The sequence below is a fragment of the Sus scrofa genome, chromosome 6 (genome assembly GCF_054392235.1).
Source record: "Sus scrofa isolate SSC_HxYL_T2T_F1_AM1 chromosome 6, Sscrofa_HxYL_maternal_Yorkshire_Landrace_v2.0, whole genome shotgun sequence".
Classification (NCBI taxonomy): Eukaryota; Metazoa; Chordata; class Mammalia; order Artiodactyla; family Suidae; genus Sus; species Sus scrofa.
In genome coordinates this window covers 104756787-104781357 of record NC_139388.1, presented here as the reverse complement: position 1 = coordinate 104781357, position 24571 = coordinate 104756787, and the positions used below count along the sequence as shown (strand labels likewise).

The window sequence follows — 24571 nt, the reverse complement described above, 5'->3', positions numbered from 1 at the left end:
TACTGAATATACCCGAATGCTTTTCCTCGTCTAGCTCTCCTTTGTCTTCTTCTCCATCATTCTGACTTATAGCCTTCCACCATCTGCCACTATTTATTTATTTGTCTTCCCTTTTCTTTCTTCCTCAAATCCAGTTCATCATTTTTTAAAAAATACTGACTTTGGACTTCTGACCACTGTTACATACCTCCAAAACCCTTAACTCTTTACTTAAAGCCAGTAAAGAATATTAAACCATAGCACTACCAAATAAGGATATAAAGAGCTATCAGGCTAACTGATAGAACTCAACTTTTCATCCAAACCAGAATGGATCATGGTGGCTGATTTCTCAAGCACAGGAAACCTTTTCTTGGCTGCTGGGTCTCTATAAAGATCACAAAATTCAAGTGCAAACGCAAACAGGGAGAGCTGCAGGGTTAATGCAAAATACCCAAGCAGAGGGGGATGGGGGAGGCCTCGCAGGTGGGTGGGGCTGGGGAGGGCAAGCTCACTGGAGGACCCAGATGAGAAAGGAAATATGAGAAAGCCTAGAGAAAAGACTTGAAAAGTGACTCAACAAAGGCCAGAAAAGAAGGAGAAGAAGAAGAATGACGTGGAGGAAAAAAGAAGGGGAGGGGGAAAGGGGAGGAGGGGAGGGGAAGGGAGAAAGAGGAGGGGGCACACTGGAAACCAGGAAATGCTTTCAGAGAATTAGGCAGTTGGCATTAAAGGAATTGCTTCTGCTTCACCTCTTACTCTTTCCTTTCCAATCTGTGTGTGTATTTACCACACTGCTTGCTAGTGGTTCTAGTTCTCTGTCTCTTAGTCAATTCAGCATCACTGTTAAGTATCAGACACTTTGCCACCTGCTGGGGCAGAGGCACCAGGATGAGGACCCTGCCCTGAGCAGCAGCCAGGGGAGGAGGAGGGGTAGTAGGCGAGAGCTGGTGGGAAGCTGAAGCTGCAATTTCAGGGCCACAGAGACTTTTTGCAGGGTAATGGATTTTATTAACTAATTGCAAGGCTTAGTGTAATCCCAAGAATGACATTTTACAGGTTTAACAGATTCAGCAGTTCTATCAACTAGCTAGATTAGCCCCAATGACACAATAAAACTCTTATGTTTACTGAAAGGCTATAAGATGTTGAGCCCTAGGCATTTTTTTTTTCCAAAGAGTAGAGTTGACAGTAAAAGTAAATGGAACAGAAAATAGATGGAGAGAAACGGGGTGGTGGTGGGGCACAGAGGGAGAGAGAGGGAAAAAAGAAAATGAAAAAGTACATGAGTAAATGGACAAAGGACATAGGGTTTGATGACTATGGACTATCAAGGCTAAGAGCTGGAAGCCTGTGGGAAGGTTATGGTCTTTGAAAGTCATCGTGGGCCTCCGACCACACTCAGAATCACGTTGACACAGCAGTCTCTTTTTCTCCAGGAGTATCTTCAAGGAGGATTTTGTTTTCATCAACTGGAACAAGCTTCATTAGAAACAGGCTGACCACGGTCCACTCCTTCCATATGAGGTCCTGCCAAAAAATTTCACAACTACCTTTTGGGAGCCAAGCAAATCATTTTCAACCAGTAGACAACAATGACTCTCTGCAGTATGTCATCAGACAGAAGTCTGTGTTCTTCTACTGCTGATTCTAATCCCATAACTCAAAACAGATGAGGGGTGTAAAAACAACAAACATAAAAAAGGCTTAACCCACACCTCGGCTGCTGAAGCTAGGAGGACTTGCAGGTGTCTGGTTTACTGCCTCTGAATTTATAGGTGGTTGAACTTGAACTGGGATCCTTCCAGAGTTATGCCGCCTACGACAAAGCAGGGGTTGAATTTGAATCCCGGAGTCCCTACTCCTGGCAGCAACAGCCCCCACGACACCGCCCTGTCCTAGAAACACCTATGAAGGAAGAGCCTCAATAGCCTGCAGAAGGAGATCGTCTGCTTTCAGGCTTCGCCCCAGATTTCACATAAGTTCATAAGAGCAAGCTTAGGCGTTGAGCATTCTGAGCTTGGGGCACAAAAATGGAAAGTTTTTATTGTCTCCAGTGACTGTCTTCCACTAGACATGTCCCTTCCTCTGGCTGAAACACATCTTGGGTACATTCCTCAGTTCTTTGTTCATTTTAGGTATGAAAAAATATCCCCTCCCATTTAAAACTTCCATTTTCTATCCCCACCACTGAGTGAGTCTTACTGTTTTGCTTCACACTGACAAGATAATTCCAACTTATTTAATTGTTCGGCTTTACCATTTTTGTTTCACATTCCATTACTTTAAAAAATTAAACACTTTAATGGGAAATAATTTCAGACAGAGAACAGTTTCCAAATGGCACAAAGAGTTCCTGTGTTTTCTTACTACAATCCCCAAGAATAGTATTTTGCTTATTCTGCTTTATTATTCATTTTTATATACATTCTATTTAAAAAATATGGATATACACAGTTTCTGAACCATTGAGAGTATGTTGTAGACATCATGTTTTTTTGCTCCTAGATACTTCAGGGTGTTTTTCTTTTAAAAAAATGACATTTTCTTATATTCTCTGAAGTCATGAAATGATTTTCAAAGCATAGAATTGACATGGATGCAACACTATGATCTAATCTACAGGCCTTATTCAAATTTCAGAATTACCCCACTAATGTCCTTGTAATAAAATAAGAAACCTATTTTTTTTTTCTGGTTTGAGATCCAATCAAGCATCACACATTGCATTTTGTTGTCATTTCCCTTTTGGCTTCTTTTATCTGGAACAATTCCTTGCCCTTTTTTGCTTTTACTTTCATGATCTTGATATTTTTTTATCAAAATGATTTTATCAAATATGTTATTCCCAGAATTCCCATTGTGGTTCAGTGGTTTAAGAACCCCACATAGTATCCATGAGGATGCAGGTTCAATCTCTGGCCTCGCTCCAAAGGTTAAGGATCTGGCCTAGTTGAAAGCTGTGGTGTAGGTCGCAGATGTGGCTTGGACCCCGCCTTGCTGTGGCTGTGGTGTAGGCCGGCAGCTGCAGTCCCAATTTGACCCCTACCCTGGGAACTTCCATATGCCACAGGTGTGGCCATTAAAAAAAAAAAAAAATCTGTCATTCCCATGATAACAAAAGAGAGAGAGAAGGAAAGAAGGAAGGATGGAAAGTTATAAAGGAAAATGCATGACTCATTTATAATTTTATACCTGGCATTGTTGACTATATCCCTGAGAGAAGATAGCTTCTGCTTTCACAAGACATGGATAAGAACCAGATCTACTCTGTATAAGTTTACATGTGTGTATTCGTTATCTGTTGCTATATACCAAATTGCTCTGAAATTAATGGCTTTGAGCCCTGCTTATTTTATTTGTTCATGATTTTGTGGGTCATGAAAGTGGGCTGGGCTCAGTTGGGTGGTTCTTCTGGTCTCACCTGTAATTAGTCACTCCTAGGGCTGCAGCCATTGATAGCTCTATGGGGGCAAGATGAACTAAGACAGCCTCACTCACTCACTTACATATCTGGTGGCTGGTGATGGCTCTCAGCTGGGCATCTCTTTTCTTACAGATGCTCATCAAGGGAGCCAGCTTGAGCTTCTTCACACGGTAGAAATAGGGTGAGAGTGGATGCTCAAAGCCTCCAGCCTAAACAACTTGCTGAATTGTAGACATTGACTTCATCTCTTTCACTCTATTCTGTTGGTCAAATTAAGTCTCCAGTATGCTCCAGACCTGAGCATTGGGAAACAGTCACTGCTTCTCCAGGAGAGGTTTAGCAAAGACATGGCGTAAAAGAGTGAGTGTACAGAATGGGAAGAGTTCTTGCAGACAGATGTGCAAACAGTGTACCACCATGTTGAACAGCTGAACGAATTGTCCACAAATTCACTTCTGATTCCAGGAGCCCTAGGACAGGCTTGTATCTCCACATGACCTCCAGTTCTGGACCTTCACCTCAGGGCACAATGGCAGACTACAGTGGGCAACAAGACTTATCCTGGAAGCTGTTTGGACCCAGGGATGGCTAGAAAAAATGTAACTATCCATGGAAGGGACAGAGGATTGTCCAAACAAGACATGTTCCCCAGCCAAATACCTCCCACCTGAATCCCCACAATGTTGAGCCCTGCCCATGCCATCCAAACTGGACAAAAGAGCTTGGAAGGGAAGTCAAGGGGATTGTAGCTAAAAGGCCTTAATTTTATACATTTCAGGGTTTTGTTTGTTTTTTTTTTTTTAATGCCATAATATGAACACACCCCTAGGTTCTCACCTGGTGCCTTGGAAGCATCTGGGGCAAGTGAGGGCCCTAAGGTTAGGCTTTCCAGTGAGTCCAGCTCTGCCTGCGAGCTCTCAAGATCTCAGGCTGAGAGTGGAGACTGGACCCTCCTGTGACCACAAGTCCAGGCACGTGGAGCCAGGAGCCTCGGAAAGACTTGACTCAACACCCAGGTCTTTCATACGCTGACAGACTCAGAGGAGAGTTGGTCGGGCTTGAGAGAGCCATTCTAGACATGCTCTTTGGGAGCATATTTGCTTTTCAAAGGGCAAATCTATTTGCAAGGATGAGAACAGAACCAAAAGCCAAAACAAACTGCTCCAATTTACTGAACTACAGGACAAACTGAATCCAAATACACACATTTTTATTGAGCCTTTTAGCTACAATCCCCTTGACTAAACCACGGCAAAGGTTGGTTTTCCTTCCCTTTCCAAAAAAACATGTTTTGCTTTCTTTCCCATAATGTTTTGATTAATTTTGCGTTTGAATTCTAAAAGGCTCTGACAGAGCATGCATGATTTTCAGCCAAACTGAGCTGTGCAAAAGATCACTTTCTTGTTTTCTTAGAACTAAACTGAAGTCTATCTCAGGATCTCACAGCAGCCAGGAAACTGAAAAAGTGCACAAAACCATCCATCTAAATGCAATTAAGTCTAGAGATTTTAGAGTTCCCGTGGTGGCACAGTGGTAACGAGCCTGGCTAGAATCCATGAGGATGCGGGTTCAACCCCAGGCCTTATTTAGTGGGTTAAGGATCTGGCATGGCCATGAGCTGTGCTGTAGATTGCAGATGTGGCTCCAATCTGGCATTGCTGTAGCTGTGGCGATGGCCGGCAGATAAAGCTCTGATTCCACCCCTAACCTGAGAACTTCCACAGGCCCCAGTGGCAGCCCTAAAAAAAAAGAGAGAGAGAGAGATATTTTGCAGTAATTTTTGGTTTAAATTCAACCAAATTTTGTGACTTGCTCTTGTATTAGCAACTTGACCTCTCTCTACCTTTGTTTCCTCATCTGTAAAGTGGAGATCGGGGTTCTTGTCATGATGCCGCAGAAGCGAATCCAACTAGGAACCATGAGGTCGAGGGTTCGATCCCTGACCTTGCTCAGTGGGTTAAGGATCCAGCGTTGCCGTGAGCTGTGTGTGGTATAGGTGGCAGACACAGCTTGGATCTGGAGTTGATGTGGTGTAGGCTGGCAACCGTAGCTCAGATTAGACCCCTAGCCTGGGAACCTCCATACACCACAGGTGTGGCCCTGAAAAGACAATAAATAAATAAATAAATAAATAAAGAGGAGATCATTTTAGGAGTTCCCCAATGGCCTAGCAGTTAAGGACCTGGTGTTGTTGCTACTGTGGCCTGAGTTTGATCCTTGGCCAGGGAACTTCTGCATGCCATGGATGCAGCCAAAAAATAATAAAATAAAATGGATATAATTCTAATATTCATCCCCTACGGAAAGTGCCATATTGATAAATATTGGCTATTGATAAATATTGGCTATTGATAAGTGCTCCAAAACTATTTATTATGACAAAATGTATTAAGGAGTAAGAGAGATGAATGCCACAAAGAAGAAAGCTGTATTTCTTTCTCAAACCATCCAATTCCTGCTAGGGCCCACCTTTAAGGTCCTCTAGCATAATTTTTCCTGTTCCTGGGAGCAGCAAAACTCTATTGTGACATGAAATTTACATAGATAAGGTGTATTGGTACCTAGGGTCCAAATTTAGCCGTATTACTTTCTTTCCCCCAAGTAATACTCAAGTATCCCATTTTAAAAAAGTCCAAAGTGTCCACCTTTGTCCAAGAATGCCAGGGGATTACTCAGTCGAAGGGGGGCAGATCTCAAATTCCAAGGTGGGCAGAAATGGCCTAGCCCCCGTTTTACTCCTCCTGCCTCTCCTCCGCTGACCCTGGGCCCCCAGCGGACAGACCTGCAGCTTCCCTGGAGCGGCATCCAGCCAGAGTCCAGCTCCAGCCCCCACAGGGTGATGACAACTCTGGGCCCAGCATCACCATCCAGGAGCCACAATTGCTATGACAGGTGCTGCTGCCAGCGAAAGCCACAGACTTCCAGACCAAGCCAGCCCTCACACAGCCTATAAGCCCTTTGCTCAGAACCTGGATCATCAAACTTAATATCTCTTGTCCCCTTATTTTTAGGATTTTTCATCTATGTAAATGTGTCTGCCTGTGCCCCAGCTGGGGCAGTTTGTTAGGGCGGCCCTACAAAACTCCACAGGTAGACTAGGGGGCTTAAACAGAGATTTATTTTCCACAATCCTGGGGGCTGCAAGTCTAAGGCAAGGTGTCCGCAGGTAGGTTGCTTCCGAGGCCTCTCTCCTTGGTTTGCAGATGGCCGTCTTCTCCCTTGTCCTCACGTGGCCCTGTCTCCAGATACGCTCATGTTTTGAGTTACTAGAAGTCAGGGCTTCAACATTAGAAATTTGGCGGGGGGCAATTCAGCCCCTGACACCAACAATTGATTCTACGTACTTAGGGTATAAGTTAACTTTTTCAATGAGAGGGAGTGAGATGGAGAAAGAGACAGAGATGGGAGTTCCCCTCGTGGCTCAGTGGTTAATGAATCCAACTAGTATCCATGAGGACGCAGGTTCGATCCCTGCCCTCGCTCACTGGGTCATGGGTCCGGTGTTACCTTGTGCTGCGGTGTAGGTCCCAGAGGCGGCTCAGTTTCTGCGTTGCTATGGCTGTGGCGAAGGCCAGCAGCTGTAGCTCTGATTTGACCCCTAGCCCGGGAACTTCCATATGCTGTGGATGCGGACCTAAAAAGAAAAAAATAGAGAGAAAGAGAGAGATAGGGAGAGAGAGATGGAGAGAGAGAGAGGTGTGTACCCAGGCAGGTCTCTTCAGACTACTTTCCAGGACCAGGGACACTGTGCTCACCTTCCAAGCCAGCCACTCCAGTGCTGTCCAAACATTTAAAGAGCACCCAGCTAAAGCAGGCACTCTCTATAAAGCAGATGGCCCCAGAGCTTCTCTGCAAGAAAATGCAGGTGGGGTCCAAACCCCTTCACCCTCTACTCGAGGAATCACCTCTGACCAGCACCATCTAAAACCCTGGCCTGGAGGATTCCTGAAGTCCAGGCTCTGTCTCTTCTGCATGATTCACCGCATTTGGAATTGCTGTGTGCATTACGGTCAGCCGATTCTTAGCTTTAGGGACATAGCTGTAAGAGCATTGAGCCCAGCTCAGCTCCGGGGTCCGGATGAGTCTGAGACCTGCACACAGCCTGGCTTTAATTTTCCCCTTGGCTTCTTTTCAGAGATGAGCTTGTGAATCACCCTGCTCAGCTGTGACACCCCAGAGGAGCAGAGAGGGAAAGTCAGACACCGCCTCCCTGTGACCTGTTTGCACTCCCCAGGCCAGTGAAGTGCGGCCAGAATGACAGTGACAGCTGCCCCGTGGTGTTCAGAGGGACCTGAGCCGTTCAGTTCTGCAGCTTCGGGGACAAGTGTATCATTACAGCCCGGCTGCTCCGAGAGAGGCCACTTCAACCCAGCCCCGGGAACACGCGCAGCGCCGCGGCCAGGCATCTGGCCCCTGAGTCCTGCTCCACCTGCGGCAGCCCCTGCCCGTGGCTCCCACCGCCTGATCGGCTTCAGCAGCGGGGCCAGACCCCGTCCCCACACGCGGGCACAGAGGAGAGGAGGACGGCAGGTAAATGGGGGCCAGGCAGTCTGGTGCCTGCTGCAAGGACAAGGGCCTCCCGGGGCCGGGGCCCCTGCGGGGGAGGCAGAAGTTCTCCCCGTGGGACGAGGCCCTGCTCCCGGGGAGGGACCCGCGGTGCCTGCTGAAGCGGGGCCTGCGGCATGTCAGCTTCAGCCTGGTCACCACGGGCATGACCGACGCGCCCGACTTCCTGTGGGGCCTGTCGGAGGTGCAGAAGCTCAATCTGTCCCACAACCAGCTCCGGGCCCTCCCGCCCGACGTGGGGAGGCTGACACGGCTGGTCGTCCTCAACTTGTGCGGCAACCGCCTGAAGAGCCTGCCCCGGGAGCTCAGCCTCCTCCGCAGCCTCAAGGTCCTGTTCCTGCACATGAACTGCCTGACGGAGCTGCCAGCCGAGCTGAGCGCCTGCCAGAGCCTGGAGGTTCTGGGCCTGTCGCACAACTGCTTGTCCCAGCTCCCCGCCAGCTTCGCTGATCTCGCCCGGCTGCGCAAGCTCAACCTCAGCCACAACCGCTTTGCCCACATCCCCGTCTGCGTGTTCGCGCTCAAGGAGCTGGACTTCCTGCACGTGGGCTCCAACCGCCTGGAGAACATTGCCGAGAGCATCCAGTGCCTGGCCAGCCTGCAGATCTTCATTGCCGAGAGCAACAACATCCACGCCTTCCCGCGCGCCCTCTGTCTGCTCACCAGCCTGGAGCTGCTCAACTTGAACAACAACAACATCCAGACCCTCCCAGAGGAGCTCTACCTGCTGTGTAGACTGGCGAGGATCGCTTGGAACCCCATGGACAAAGGGCTCCATATCTCCCGCAACCCTTTATCCAAACCCCTGCCGGAGCTGCTGGAGGGGGGTCTGGAGATGCTTTTCGGTTACCTGAAGGACAAAAAACACACTTGATGGGGGCACTGGAGGCTCGGACAGACAGCCGGTACATCCCTTGTCTACACCTCCTCCTCTTCCTGTTCCTGTGGGTCAACCCTGTGTTGCTATTTGCTAAATTGCACTGAGCACCCATGCTAGGGGGTGTTTGCTTTTGGCTCTGTAGGTTCCTTATAACCCGCCTTTATTGTTCATCTCATTCTAAACATAAATGGAAAGAAGGCTTGGGTTTTCTCCAAAAAGAAATGATTCTGATTCTTCTGGGGAGCAGTAGGATTCAACCTTTGCAAGAGGGGACAGCAGGTCTGATTCAGTGTCACTTCAAAGTGAAATGTTTGCTAAGTCCATGCTGAGGGCCAGGTATGATAGGAGGCATTGACACCATCTGGTTTCGGTGCCTGAGGTGGCAACCTGCCTCCAGGTAACGAGAGCAAGACATGCCCCCACGCCAGCCTCCATCCAGCATCACTTGGGACCAAAGAACAATCTGGGCCCTGCCCTCCTGGCTGTGACCAAATCAGGCAGAGCTTCCCCCCACCCTGAATCCTGGGGGGAAACCCACAGGAATTTGTCTCTAACATGACTGAAGGGTGATGATCCAGTCTCTCACGATGGCATCTGGTGGTGAGTGATGGGGATGGAGCATGATGACTTTCAGAGAATAAATCCAAACCAAAGCTAACATTCAGTGTCACCTTCTTTCCCTGCCCTCCTCCTGTACCCACAATCACATCCCTGGGTTTTTCTAGAGATGCCTGCCAATGGTTACATTTGCTTATTCTAATTTCCCTTCTTCCCCCTAACAAGATTTGCCCTCTCTGAGATGAGCTAATAATCAGGGGAAAATGGCCAAAAGACAGGAAAGAGGAGGTATGGCATGGACAGTAATTAATTTTTTTTTCACATTCAGAGGAGGATGAGAGTTGCTACTTGGCTTTCACTTATGGACGTTTACAATGAGTTTAGTGACATGAACAGCCCTTTGGACAAAAGGTAAATGTATTATTATTATTATTTTTTTTAAATTCTGAGCTCTCACAGCTCTTAGTAAAATGCAAACATCAGGATGAGGCATTACAGAGTTCCTGCCACGAAAGTCAATGGACCTCACTGCTGTGAGAATGGCCAGGAGCCCCTGAGACAGTGCTGTGTGTTGAGGGTTAAAGAACGAGGATGAGAGGCTGGTGGTGAAAATGCAGCACCTTCTGGTCAGTGGAGGGCCAGGTGCTCAGGCTCCTTGGCATGTTTGTCTCCGGGAAGCAGCAAATACTAGTAAGACAGGACTGGGTGCGGCTGCCAGGACTTGTCTAACTCCTTACCACCCTTAGTTTAATTCAGTGACATTTATAGGTATTAGCATCTTCTCTAGGCTGGAACTGGGCAGAGACCTCAGAGGAGTAACGCTCAGCTCCTTCTACAAAGAGCTGGCAGTTTGGTGAAAGACACAGACCACGTGGATTTCTACGTGCGGCAAGTCCTGATCCTCCCTAAAGGGAAGTTAAAGCAAAGGACTGAAGCAAGGATAACGCACTGCATGGCGAGTAGACCGAGCCCCAAATTTTTAGACACCAAAGAACAGGATTGACATGAATCAGCCAAAGGCCCGTTCACTGCAACCATCTTATGCCATCCCCACTCTGCCCTTCACCCCATGCGGAAAAGGGCAGTAAAGCCTGGGGTGGGGGGCAGCTCGTGCTCAGGTTCTGACTTAGGCAGCTTTAGTGTGGAGCTGCCTTTTATTTCTTCTAAGAGCTGCTCAATGGTGAAGGGAGGGGGGGCAGTGTCCTTGTAACTTATTCATAGGACACGTGATTTTCTCAACAGACCCCAATGTCAATTTCCCATCCCTCGAAGAGGGCAGCCCGATGCCTGCCCTTAGCATCAGACACCTGGTTCCAGGAGCACACAGGTGCCTGAGCTCTTGGGTCGAATCTCGGCAAACAGCTCTTAGCAGTGTCATTGGGAGGCAGCTACAGACGTCCACACCATACTCCACCTACAGCAGCAACCAGAGACCTGCCGAGCCCCACCAGGCACACCCAGGCACACTCAGTAGCCTCACCCACGTTTGCGTGCCAGAGCCAAGACTATTTAAAGACAGCAGTGGAATTCTCACTTGACCTCATGACTCAGTGGGGAATCGCAGGGCGGGCGAGCCCTCCTCTGCAGAGCGGGGCTGAGGCTGGAGTCGGGCCATGCAGCTGTCAGACAAACCCCTCATGTGCCTGGATCGTGCCCATTGGCGTCTGCGCTCAAGACCCACTTGGGCTTCCATTGAATTTCCATGACCTTGCTGGGGCGGAGAGGCAGGTTGGGACCCAGCATTGAGCTTTTCCTGCTGAGCAATCATTTTTTTTCCTTGCTTGTTTTCTCAGCCACTTGATAGCTCACAAGACCTCTTACCCAGGGAAAGAATGTAACCACAGTGTGAAGGTGACCCAAGAGCTTAGTATATTACTTATAAGAAAAAAAGCGGTATCCTTTTGGTTGCCAGCTTCCATTGGCGCCTTCCAGAGTGAGGTTTTCTTTGTTAATACCCATCATTGAGGAAATCATAAAAGGAATAGCAAATGCCCAATGGGCTTTAGATATTGATCCTTTGCGAAGGCTCCTTTTTAATGGATAAAGGGAAGTTCCGAGCATAAACCTGGTTAAAGTGCTTGGTTATTCAAAACACTAACGTGGAGGGAATTTGATACAAACTTCGGTGTCGGCTGTCAAATCCAACGGTTTGCTGACTGGCTGTGAAAAGCTTCTTGTTTATCTTCTGTAGCTCCCAGACCGCTGCGTTCAAATAACTCCCAGGTATTTCTAAGGCTTCCGAAATCAAAGCCCAGATGCTGCCTGCACGGGCTGCGGAGTACATTCAGCCAAAGAACACTCGCTAATTGGGTGCTTGATGTGGGGAGCCGGCTGTTCACATCCCTGATGATAGGGTGGGTCGCATGTCACTTGGCTCCCAGTGAGAAGCGACCTCAGTGGTGTGTTCAGAAACACCTCTGAAGCAGCTTCCAAGCATACAATTAAGAAGAAATCTTCTGTTCCCAGGAAAGGAAGACAGCTTTGAAAAGACACATCTGTTCAAGGAATAAGACCACTAAAGGCATAAAACTGCTGCATGTGAGGAAGAAATGTGCAGTCATTATTTACTTGTTGACTCAATAAATGCCTCATAGAAGTCAGGGGCTCCATTCTCAGGCTTTAGCTGATGTCTTGCCTCTTGGTAGGGAGCACCTGGATTTCCCAACGAGGCTCGCCCCGAAAAGAGATCAAGAAGGAAATCTGTCATTATCTGCAGAGATGCTCTAAACGAAACTCTTTTCTTGTGGAAATGGATTATTGCATTTTAAAATTCCTTTTCATATGCCTCAAAGCACATCCCAAATATGCATTTTGATGGATGTGCCTTATACACAGAAGCAGATGAAAGCACTGTGGCCTTGGTCCCTGAAAGACAATGCAATTATCAACAGCCTGAGATGATGGGGGTGGGATGAGTGAGGCCCAAAGCCTGGGCTGGCCTGCTGCTCGTCAGGAATACGCATCGGCAAGGGAGAGTCTGGATCGCTCAGAGAATCTATTACAAATGGTGAAAAATAGAAGATGAGTTCAGGAAATGGTCTTTTTTATTTATTATTATTTTTTTAAAAAGCAAACATTCAAGCTGTTAGATGTAGCCACTAGTGAGATACTACTCCATGATTCTATCAATGCCTACTTAAGTGTCCACGTGCATTCTACCTTCTTATTCCACCAGAGAATTCTTTTCAGCACTGCGTGATATATGGAGAAACAAAATCCCCAGCCTAGATTAAATGTGTGACCGAGCACCAGCATCCATGATGCAACTGTAATTCATCCAAGTGCATCAAAATACTACCTTCTCATGGATTTTAAGAAAACGAAATACATTTCAGAGGCACATGCAAACTATTATAAACAGTAGTGGGAAGTATCCCGACCTTGTGGAGAAAAGAACTTTTCATGAGTGTTCTTTTGAACATACCTATCAAATTATATGTTGAATCTAAAGCATTAGTAATTTAAAAAAAAAAGAACGGTACAGTAATAAAAGAGAAGCAGAGAGGGCTCGTAATGAATTTGTAAGAACTTGGGCGTCATTAGGCAAGCATAACTGAAAGCAATTAGCATGAAGCTTGCTCTGCAGATTTTTTAAATAGCGTCATAGGCATCTGTTTGCAAGGAGAGAGTTCATCCCCTGCTGCTTGGACATACTCCTTATTTGAGGACAGAAAACGGGAGTGAACTTGAGTCCATCCAGAAAGTGTCCAAGTATTTTCTGGACATTCCGTGGCTGACTCTGGGCCAAGGGATGCAGATGTAAGCTTTTCCCTAACCAGTCAGATAGGGGAAAGGCAAGCCAATCAGGCCTGGAGCATCCTAGCTGAAGGAGGGCATGAAAAGCTGGCCAGCTCTCTACCCACTGGGGCCTCTTGGTGAGACTCATCCGGGTGCTTGTTAAAATTTGGAATCCCAGGTCCCTTTGCCATGCAGCTGAGCCTTGAAGGATGCGAGGCTTAGGGGCACCCACCCTCTTTCCACTCAGTTCAAAACCTGCATGTGACATCTCCTTGGCCGTCTGTACTCACAGTGCCTCTGTGTCCGTGGTTTCACTTCTGCAGATTCCACACCACAGATTCTGTAGTGCTGCATCTTTTATTGTTGGAAACAATCTATGTGGACCTGGACAGTTCAGACCCCTGTTTCTCACGCTCTGCTATACTTGGAGGTTCAGGAGGGGACATCAAGGGCAGGGCCTGGCTTGTGGATGTGTAACAGACACTCCAGGTATTTCTTCTCCTGAGGCAGATTGGAGCAGTCCAGGCTGGCAGAAGCTGTGCCTGCGGGAAACAGGTAGATCCATATTCCAGCCTCAGCTGATGCTTGGATGCTGGTGATCCCCTGACTGCAAGGCCACTGGAGTTTGTTCTTACTCCTGGCTCAGCTGACTCGGACCTGCATCTCCATCATATCAAACAAGGAAGATAGTCAACAACAAAAGGAATAGATGAGAAAGTGAGTGAGTGAGTTCACCTTGCCAGGCCTCAGTTTTCTACAGTGAGGTGACTGAATTCACATTCAAGTAAACGCACTTGAAACTTTTTTCAGCTTTGAAATTCAGACTGTATTTTTTTTTTTTTTGCTTTGTTTCCCCCTTGTCTAATGCCTAGGTAAATAGCTACCTGAGCTTATAATCATTGTGATTATTCAAGAAAAGCAAAAACCATTGAGGAATTGTGTCAGGATCAATATCTCCTTGCAGTACCATAAAAAATATAATTTAATTTTGGTTGACTTTCAAAACTATGAAAAGAGCTAAGCCTTTTAGGAGGAATGAATCCAGGAGTCTGAAGAATCTCCAACTGCCTGGATTCCATCTCTAACTTTTTATTGGATTGGAGGCTCAGAGGGATTATTTCTCTTTGACGTTGTTGATTGAAAGATTTAAAGCTCCTCTTATGTGTCTGGAAGAAAAGGAATTCCTAATTATCTGTTTCCCATTAAAAAAAATATTGGATTTGATGAAATATCATTTGGGTACACAGAGCTGAAATCTTTTTTTCTTATAGAAGAAAAATCATACTATGTTCCAAAGCTTGAGTCGAACTCTTGTAATAAGATTCATGCCTTCTCCACATCCCAGTCCACATACATCTGTAAGTCAAACTTGAATTTTGCTATAAATCTTCCCAAGCACTCCTGCAAGTGGGCACACAGAAAGCTGCAAAAGAGCTCTTCCTTTGGTTTTGATTCTTTTTTGCTGTTGCTATTGAAGCATAGTTGACCTACAATGTTGTATTAGTTTCAGGTATACAGCAAAGTGAATCAGTCATGCATACAGATATATCTGTTCTTTTTTCCCATATAGGTTATTATAAACTACTGAGTAGCTTTTCCTGGGCTATACAATAAGTTCTCCTTAATCATATATTTTATACAGTAGTGTGTATATGTTATTCCCACCCTCCCAATTCCTCCCTCCCACAATGGTTTCACCTATGGTAGCTATAAGATTGGTTTTGAAGTCTGTGAGTTTGTTATTCTGTTTTATAAATAAGTTCTTCTGTATCATTTCTCATTAGATTCCACTTAGAGGTGATATCATATATTTCTATTTTTCTGTCTGACTTACTTCACTCAGTATGGTCACCTCTAGGTCCATCCACGTTACTGCAAATGGCATTATCTCATTCTTTTTTATGGCTGAATGATATTCCATTATATATAAGTACCACAACATTTTTATACATTCCTCTGTCAATGGACATTTAGGTTGCTTCCATGTCTTGGCTATTGTGAGTAGTGCTGTAAGAAACACTAGGGTTCATGTATCTTTTTTTTTTTTTTTTTTTTTTTTTTTTGTCTTTTTGTCTTTTTTGTTGTTGTTGTTGTTGCTATTTCTTGGGCCGCTCCCGCGGCATATGGAGGTTCCCAGGCTAGGGGTCGAATCGGAGCTGTGGCCACCGGCCTACGCCAGAGCCACAGCAACGCGGGAGCCGCGTCTGCAACCTGCACCACAGCTCACGGCAACGCCGGATCATTAACCCACTGAGCAAGGGCAGGGACCGAACCCGCAACCTCATGGTTCCTAGTCAGATTCGTTAACCACTGCGCCACGACGGGAACTCTATCATGTATCTTTTTGAATTATGGTTTCCTTCAGGTAGGTGATGTAGTTTAGATTCTTAATAAAATTGTTCCCTTTTCTGCTTCCCCTGTTCCAGCCAAAGCCACAGATGGATATCATCTACATTGTGGAAATTAGACATTAATGACAGTAAATGGTTTTGAACACCCTTCCTTCCAGGTGGGCAAGTTACGGTTGTGTTTGATAAGAGTTTTTGAATAATTCTGTCGCCAAAATTACTTTGAAAATTCAAAGTATGCTTTTGTTGTTATCCTCCTCCACCAAGACATGTGGGTGAAGGTTCAGGAATATTTTCATTCTGGAAATCACAGGAGTCATATCAACAAAGAAGCTAGCAAGAAGGCTAAATGTCTTCTTTATGTTTTACTCCTTGATACTTTCTCATTATCATGATTAAGTGTCTGTGGTAAATAATCAAGAAACCTGTTTAATCCTCTAGAAATGTGTATGTTTGTTATAGAAAATTTTAATTGTTCATCTGACTGCATAAGACATTGGCTATAGAAAACTGAGTTGACCCACTTCGTTTGTAAATAAACTTGCCAGGCTCTCATGGATTCATCCTCCATTATCATTTTAGCTGTTATGGCTGAAGAAGGAATCCTTTTTGATGGATCAGAATGAACAGGTGCATTTTTTTCTGCCACTGAAGTCAGGTCCTTCATGGTCATCATCTATTGTGCAAAAGGCCAAGGATGAATTTGACAAAGCCAGAGGGCATGTGTGCAATAAAGGGCTGACTCAGCAGGTCTGGGGTGTTGACACTCGGTACATTTCAAAGAAAGGTCTGGCCTTTAACCAGCTCCTGGGAAATAACCTCTAAGCCTTTGGAATATCCTGCCTGACAAGGGCATCTTTGTTTACCTAGGGCCGTGGGTCACAGCAGACAGTCTGTGCTCACAGTGGGATTTATGCAGAGGCCTTGGGTAGCACAATAACTATGTGACATCTGGAGAAGCTGGCAATTGAGGCCCTAAGGTCAGCCTCCAAGACAAACTCCCAACAAAAACCCTGGACACCAAGGCTCAGGTGAGCCTCCCTGGCTGGTGGTACTCCTTACCTGCCGCATATCATTGTTGGGAGAATGAAGCATCATCAAATTGCCCTATCAGGTGAGGACAAAGCATCTCTCCTAGACTCTAGACATGCTCCTTGTATCTTTATGGATTTTTACTTCTGTCCTTTTGCTTTAATAAACCGTAGTCATGACAAGGACAGATTTTCTGAATTTTATGAGTCTTTCCAGCAAATCACTGAACCTGAGAGTGTTCTTGGGGATACCAAAAAGCATGAGTTAAAGAGGAGAAAACCCTTGAAATGATTGGTTAGCAGGAAATGAGGCTTTCTCTTGTCACATGGAAACTGGAGCACACAGGTGAATGGGGCACGTTCCCAGTGGACACTGATGCCCCATTCCCTTCTTCCTGCTAAATCACTGCTCCTCCTGTTGCTCAAGATTCACCAAAAGACAGTTGGAAAAGCTTCAATTTGTCTTCCTTTTCCTTCCCCACCCCCACATGTTTTAATTTGTTTTGATCTTAAGGAACATGATTTTAAGACAAGGGTGGAGTTCCTGTTGTAGCTCAGTGGGTTAAGAACCTGACATAGTCTCCATGAGGATGAGGTTCGATCCCTGGCCTCACTCAGTGCTTTAAGGATCTGGTGTTTGCTGCAAGCTGAGATGTAGTTTGCAGATATGGCTTGGAACAGGAATTGCCATGGCTGTGGTAATCAAGCAGCAGCAGCTCCTCTTCACCCCTAGCCCAGGAACTTCCATATGCTGCAGGTGTGACCCTAGAAAGAAAAAAAAAAAAAAAAAAGACGAGGATGAGGGATAGCAAAATCAACACTGGCATTAGATTTCCTCTGCTAACTTTGGAAGGGAAAATTTTTCTTAAATCCAACACTCTGATAAAAAATGTTTAGGATGCAAAATCTGGTAACTGTAATTGAAGAGTTGGCCATGCAGTTTCTCCTACCTGTGCACATACCTGCTTCACGCCATGGCATCTGGACCGGTCCACAGATGAGCAGGCGAGAAGGTGTCTCTCTTACTCTCTGGAGTCACGTGGATTCTGCTGTTTTGCTGGTCTGAATAACTCATGTCCCTCCTACTTAAGCAGAAGCCAAGAGCTTCCTTTTGGAACTCTCACTAATATGTTCTTTTATTTCGGCCTCATCTCATTTTTGCTCCACAGGCATAGAAACAGCACAAAGTCAGACAAGGAGGAATTATGATGCTTTGGATGATGATTCTTTCATGCATGGCAGAGAAATTATCCCATACATTTTGATCTAGTTTTACACAAGTCACAGAGAAAAAGGGCTGCCCTTTCTGGCATCAAAGTAGGATGGGATCCATTGTTTCCTTTTTTTTCTTTATTTCCCCCCACACACAGAGTATCTGCAAGGAAATAAAAGAAAATGCTGAACAATTTTGAAAGACAAAGAAAAAGTTTTGCTGGCATATACGCACACTTCTTTTTCCCACATTTTGCTCCAGTCATCTGACTGTCCTTTGCATCTGGCAAACACAAGCCCTTTTGAACAGAGTCTATGCTCTTAGCTCCAACCACAGAGACAGCCCACAGAATTTTATCTTCTCACTGGGAAATTATTTTCTCCGCATCTGTTTTGGTGATGACAGGCCGTTTTCCATCTTGCTGGTCCTCCTCCCCCAGGGGATAGATATGTCAGGAATAATTTCTGATTTGATACTTGCTGTTCCACCCACGTACCACTGCAGCTTAAAAGCTGTCTACCTACCTACCTGCTAACAACTTACCTGAAATGGATTCTTTGGGAAAATGGGAGACAAAGAGGAAGAGAAGAAAGAATCTCTTAAAATGAAAAATAAATAAATAAATAAAATTAAATTAAAAAGGGAGTTCCTGTCATGGCTCATCGGAAACAAATCTGACTAGTATCCATGAGGTTGCAGATTCAATCCATGGCCTTGCTCCATGGGACCAGGATCCGGCGTTGTGGTGAGCTGTGGTGCAGGTCTCAGATGAGGCTTAGATCCCACATTGCTCTGGCTGTGGTGTAGGCTGGCAGCTGCAGCTCCGATTCAGCCCCTAGCCTGGGAACTTCCATATGCTGTGGGTGTGGCCCTAAAAAAAAAAAAAAAGAAAAAGAAAAGAAGGAATCTCTTAAAATGATGCTTTTGAGAAAGTATAGGAAATATTTGGAAGAAAAGAAGAGTTACCATTTCTTCTGCATTGCATTGTATAAAGCTACATCTACGGCGGCTGGGCAAGGTCATTTCTAAGCTCAGTGCCTGTAATTCTGCTGCTTAGGAAGCCTCATTCTAAGTGAAGTCGTTCTCCTCTCCACTAACCTAATTCAACACTGTCACAGTTCATCATTCATTCAAGAAAAGAATGATCAGTATTTCTGTTTACCAGCTAAAATGGCACAGTGATGGGGAAGGAACAAATTCAAAATTCCCAGGATTTGTCAGAGTTGAACTGAGAAGTCTTGATTTCTTTTAACTTAGAGAATTGACATTATTTTGATTTTTGTGCGAAAATGAAGTGTTGTTAATCAGGTTACCACATTATTTTAGGTCCTTGAAAATCAAACATTCATATAATTAAATAATGTATAATTCAGAGAAGTGTCAATTATTTGGGGATTGAAGATAATAAAACACAGTACATTGTTCTCCACATCGGTCACGAGATGGCCAAACATTTCTGTTTTTTCTCTTATTAATATTTACCAGACTGACATCTATCTAATACTTGTAAACTCTAGAATTAGAACAAACCTTAAAATTCATCTGATCTAAATTTCTTCCTCATACATATCTTAAAAAACCATTTATACTCAAACACTTTCAGTAACGGGGAGAGGGGCCCACCCATAAGCAAACTGTTCAGTCCATTGGTTTCTTGATGTTTTTCCTCTCTGTTTTCCATCTCAATTAATGTTGTTTCTGCCCACCCAGAAACCTGAGGTGCATCCTAGCTGTTGCCGGCCCATGCCACAGTCACAACATCGAGGAATCAAAGCCTCATCTGTGACCTACACCACCGCTCACGGCAACGCCAGATCCTTAACCCACTGAGCAAGGCCAGGGATTGAACCCAAGTCCTCATGGATACTAGTTGGGTTCGTCACCACTGAGCCACAACAGAACTCCAGCCTTCTTACAGTCTTAATCCTTCTACTCTCTCACCCAGTCCTGAGGATCCGTTTCCAAAATCTTCTTTCCACTGCCTCCTGTGGTCCTGTTCAAGTCACCAGTGAGCCTCATTCTGGCCTCCCTACTCCTTCCGTTGGCCCCTTTTTCATCCATCCTCCACACAGGCACCAAGCAGGACTTTTAAAATGGGCAAACTGGACCATGGCAGACCCCCGCTGAATGTCCTCCCAAAATGCACTTGCAGTAAAATCCAAGATCCTTAACATGAGTGACACGGCCTTGCAAACTCCAGCTCCATCGTTCATCCTTTCATGAATGTACACCACTATTTGCCTTCTTTCTCGCCTAAAGATTCTGACCATTGTCCTGTCTTAGGATTTTCAAGTATACTGTTCCCTCTCCTTGGTTTGACCTCGAAGGCTACCACCTCCTTACCCTCCAGGTTTCACATCAAATGTTTCTTGGAAAGGCTTTCCCTGACCGTTCACTTTTCCTTCCTAGCCCTTCCCATCGTTGAAATCACGAGCTTGTGTGTGTGTGTGATTGTGTGTGCATATGATTAAATGCATGTCATGCACATATGCACATACAGACATAGAACGTATAAGGATCTGTCTCCCACCCTCTGCCCCACGCAGAAAATCTGCCAGATTTCACGGCTGCCTTGCCCCCCGTAGAACTTCCTTTCTGGCCCATATTAATTACTTAATGCATTGTATGAGTGCACTCATAGCCAATTATTCAAAATCATTACTTTGGAGATTGTGCCTTGGTGGAAATTTGTTTTATTAAGCAAACGATGGAAATTGATGCATATGTACCCTGATGAAAAAAGTGCTTTTTGACATAAAACAAAGTTACATTCGTTAAAAAAGATTGTTCTTGAGAAGCAAGGAATAAACAGATGAAAGTGGTCATCACTTATTTAGGTTAACGCCAACATTAACGGCGCATACATAATTAAACTCGCTGGCGTGGGTTAAATGAATAAATGATGAACCTGGGGACAGAGTGGCCGCTGTGGGCAGTATCATCTCATTCCTTGTTTGTTGGGGGCAGGACGTCACCCAGTTGCCGTGGTTTAGTTACATATGTTTCTTCATTGGTCAGTATGTGGATAGGCAATCATGATTCAACATATTATCAAACATAGAGAGAACATTCACTGAGTTCTTACTCCGGGTCCGATTTATCTAGCTCTTATAAGATCTCTATTATATAGTCACTATTATCACCCCATTGTACAGGTTGGAAAACTGAGGTTTGGAGTGCTTCAATTACTTGTTAGTCTGGCCCTGGAAAGAGCTGGGCATTGGCCCTGGGGGTCTATATCCCCTTCATATCACACCAAAGACTTCTTAACTCAGAGCTTGATTAAAAAAAAAAAAAAAAAAAAAAAAAAAAAGACTGAAGCAGGATACGAATACAAATGGACAAAAAGCCCGGGTTGTTTTCTAATGATGGGGAGGGTAAGAATGATAACAGAGGCTCTTTCAGGAGCGTAAAAAACACTCGGATTCCCAGACTGCACACGTAGAAACAGTGATAATCCCAATGAAAGTTGAATTTAGAAATGACGTTGGTAAATATTTTATACACCATACCTGAGCTTTGACCAGAGAGACAGAAAGACCCACGATTCTGGTCAGATGTAAAAAGCTATGATAAAGACAAATGATTGTTCAGACTGAGACCAGCATAGAAAATACGGGGCCTAATTGGCTGGGTTAAAAAAAAAATCCAATTTATCGGGAAGATGATTTGGATAGGAAAGTGTGCACATGGCAGGCATGGAGTGACATGTAGAGATGAGAGGGCCAACCAATAAAAAGACTGAAGTAAAGAGAGCTTATGGAGTTTACAGATGATTAGATTCCATTTGTGCACCTCACTGTGTATTTAAGAAAGAGGTCATTAATATTCAAGCAAATCTGAGGTAGTTGCTGGCATATTCCCTCTGAATTCCCCAACCTGGCTGCTGGTGAATCTGCCTTCGGGAACTGATCCCCATTGGGTGAGCCTGTCGTGATTTCCATCTCCTGATTCCACCCTCCGTGAATCAGTTATTCTTCATAAAGGAGGAAAGTGGGGCTGATACTGTGCCCAGGTCGCGTGTCAGGAGCCACCAGCCTGGAGCCAACAGGTGCCTCCCCTGCCTCCTGGGGCTGCCCCGGGCACAGACCTGCTGCCTGCAGGAAACAGCAGGACCCTATGAAAAGGGGGGACCACAAGGCAGGAACCACTGTGGGTGGATCAGAAGTTGGTGTGGGTCTAACTGGAGCCGGTAGGAGAAAGGATGCTGGGCGGGTGAGGGTGAATTGGGGTGGGGGGTGGGGGGGCGGCGGGGGCAACTGGAGGACGTCAAAGCTTCCACATGGTGCCTGGTGGATAAATGAGTCCGAAGGAGCTGGGCTGGCTGACAGATCCCTGCCTGTCCTTGTGCCCCTGGGGCTGGCCAGCCAGGAGCCTTGGGGGCAGTGTCATCAGTTTCTGGAAAGGCCTCCCTCGCACTGCCTCCCTTCTCACCCACACTGTCCCTGCCGTCAGTGTTAGAGGGGGCCCTCCTGTACCAAGATCAGCTCCTCAAGGAAGCTGTGCATGTGTGTGCTGTGATGGCCTGGCTCAAATCCTCCAAGGACAGACCTGGCCTTTTAGATGAATGGGCTGCATTTCCCCAGCCTCCATTCCTGGCCTATTTCTCCAAAGACCACTTTGAGTTCCTATGGTTGATGCCCAACCTCACAGCCCTCTGGTGACAGGCCTCCCATGTGGGCCTCCCGCCCCGGGTTCTGGAGCGCCCACAGCCCTGTGGCCCCAGACTCCCCTGGTATTTGCTGGGGAAGAAATTCTCATGAGGGGTGCATGCTGGTGAGGGGGCTCTGCCCTGGTCAGGTGGTTCTCTCCTCACCTCCCTTTCTCCCCGCAAGCATCCTCCATCTGACTCTGTTGAGGCTGGTGGCTGTTGTCTCCAAGGTGGAATGGCATCGGTGACACCTTCCAGGCTATGGTCCAGGCTGGACAGTGTGGGAACCATGCCAAGCCCCCCTGCATCCCAGGCCCCAGATTATCTTCATCATTCAGGGCTCCAAAAGCCAAACTGTCTGGATAGAAAGTCCATCATTTCTGACTCAAACAGTTCCACAGACATGCCAGTAAGATTTTACTGATTTTTTTCCCCCAATAAACGAACGCAAACCTTTTTACACCCTGTTTTCAGTTGCAGTAACTCTGTTAAAATATTTGGCAGGAAAAATCGAAGAGAGTTGAAGGAGGGCCGGAGACGTCAAGTCAGCCTTTCAATAATGTGTTCAATACCCCGAAAAGTGACAGGAAATCAAGGATGAAATGAAACAGCAAACAGAGCGAAGGCAGATTTCACATCTGGTGGCGGCTCTGTCATTTCAAGCCTTAGACGGAACAGTGGATCCAAACACAGAATGTGATGGATGAGGCTCGCACGTCCCACATGACTCGCCTTGGCTGCTGACACAGAGCATGCTTTTTGCACCATGTATTCCGAGTCAGAAGGAAAAAAAATGAATATAGGGCAAAGTTTAGTCTCACCCCCATGGGCACTTCCATGCCCGGGACATCTTGTAAGAGATGCGAGCCGGGCACGCTATTCTGCACGTAGCCCCTTCCTGGGAGAGGCCAGCCACTCCGTGGGTCCCTGGCCAGCCCCCACCTCTCAGAGACTGCTTCCAACCCACTGCCTCACCAGCAGGGTCCTCTCCAGCCCGCAGCTCTGGACCTCCTGGCCCGGCATTCCTTGTATGTCCCAGGTCTCCCTATGGCCGAGGATCCAAGTCCGTCTCTGACCCCAGCACTCTGTGGGAGGCCTCTCCCGCCTTGCTGAGGTGCCAACGCGGTTCTGGCCTCTCTTGTTAAGCCATTGAAGGGGACCAGTGTCCCTCGCCTCTTAGGTTCTTGCTGAGCCTCTAATTTCAAGAGTCACGAGGTGAAGCCACCTGTCCTGCTCTATATTTATCAACCTCTGTGGACAGGGTTAATCCCTCTACTGTACTGGCACATCCCCAGCCCGCGTCCCTAGCCTCTGGCACTGGTGTCCCAGCCATGCCCAGGCCCAGCCGTAGGTATGTGCCCTAAGGGACACTTGTCCAAAGATGCCACCTCATTGAGCGACCAGATCCTTTCGTGACTTCTGCGGATGACAGGAGCTTTATGGCCTTGGGGACTCTCTGGGGCGATGTGTGGATCGCCTGGCACAGCCCCGAAAACCTTTCCTGATATGCGGTCAGAGGCCAGCAAGACTATGTCCCAGTGTTCACTATATTTTTCTCACTCTATCAGAGATCTTAACCTCTTTTTCTTATTTTTCAACACTTTTTCTCTCTGGAACTGAATTCTAGAAAATCTCTTCAGGTCCATCTTTTTTTTTTTTTTTTTTTTTTGTCTTTTTGCAATTGCTTGGACCGCTTCCCATAGCATACGGAGATTCCCAGGCTAGGGGTCCAATCAGAGCTGTAGCCACTGGCCTACACCAGAGCCACAGCAACTCGGGATCCAAGCTGCATCTGCGACCTACACCACAGGTTACAGCAACGCCGGATCCTTAACCCACTGAGCAAGGCCAGGAATCGAACCCACAACCTCATGGTTCCCAGTCACATTCGTTAACCACTGAGCCACAACGGGAACTCCAGGTCCATCTTTTCGTTCACTCATTTCTCTTCAGCTGAGTCTTGATCGGTTAAACAGCATACATTAAATTTTATTGCACCTGTTATACTTTTCATTGCTAGAAATTTTACGTGGCTCTTAATCCCATTTCCTAGATCTTTCTTTCTTGTTCCCCATTACTATGTTTGACCCTTTTTCTTTCCATCCTTTCCATGTCACTGAACACATTGTATTTATTTTTTGTGCATCATTTGATAACCCAACACCTCATGCCTTATCCAC

At 46.1% G+C, this 24571-nt stretch overlaps 1 protein-coding gene and 1 long non-coding RNA gene across 5 annotated transcripts; one reads left to right on the top strand and one right to left on the bottom strand.

The window, feature by feature from the left end:
* Positions 1-7734: 7734 nt before the first annotated feature.
* Positions 7735-11388, top strand: LRRC30 (leucine rich repeat containing 30). The gene has a single exon (XM_084964182.1). It carries the CDS (start codon positions 7941-7943, stop codon positions 8844-8846), a length of 906 nt encoding a protein of 301 aa, XP_084820308.1. The 5' UTR covers positions 7735-7940; the 3' UTR covers positions 8847-11388.
* A 1048-nt stretch (positions 11389-12436) lies between these two features.
* LOC146402725 (uncharacterized) lies at positions 12437-23587 on the bottom strand. 4 transcript variants are annotated; one of them, XR_014807613.1, is made up of 3 exons: positions 22557-23587; positions 17478-17902; positions 12437-13805 (listed from the first exon to the last, which is right to left on the bottom strand). It is a non-coding gene; the product is annotated as an uncharacterized LOC146402725 (long non-coding RNA). The 4 variants fall into 4 exon arrangements; XR_014807616.1 differs by having other exon boundaries at positions 12437-13690; XR_014807614.1 differs by having other exon boundaries at positions 17490-17902.
* Positions 23588-24571: the final 984 nt, after the last annotated feature.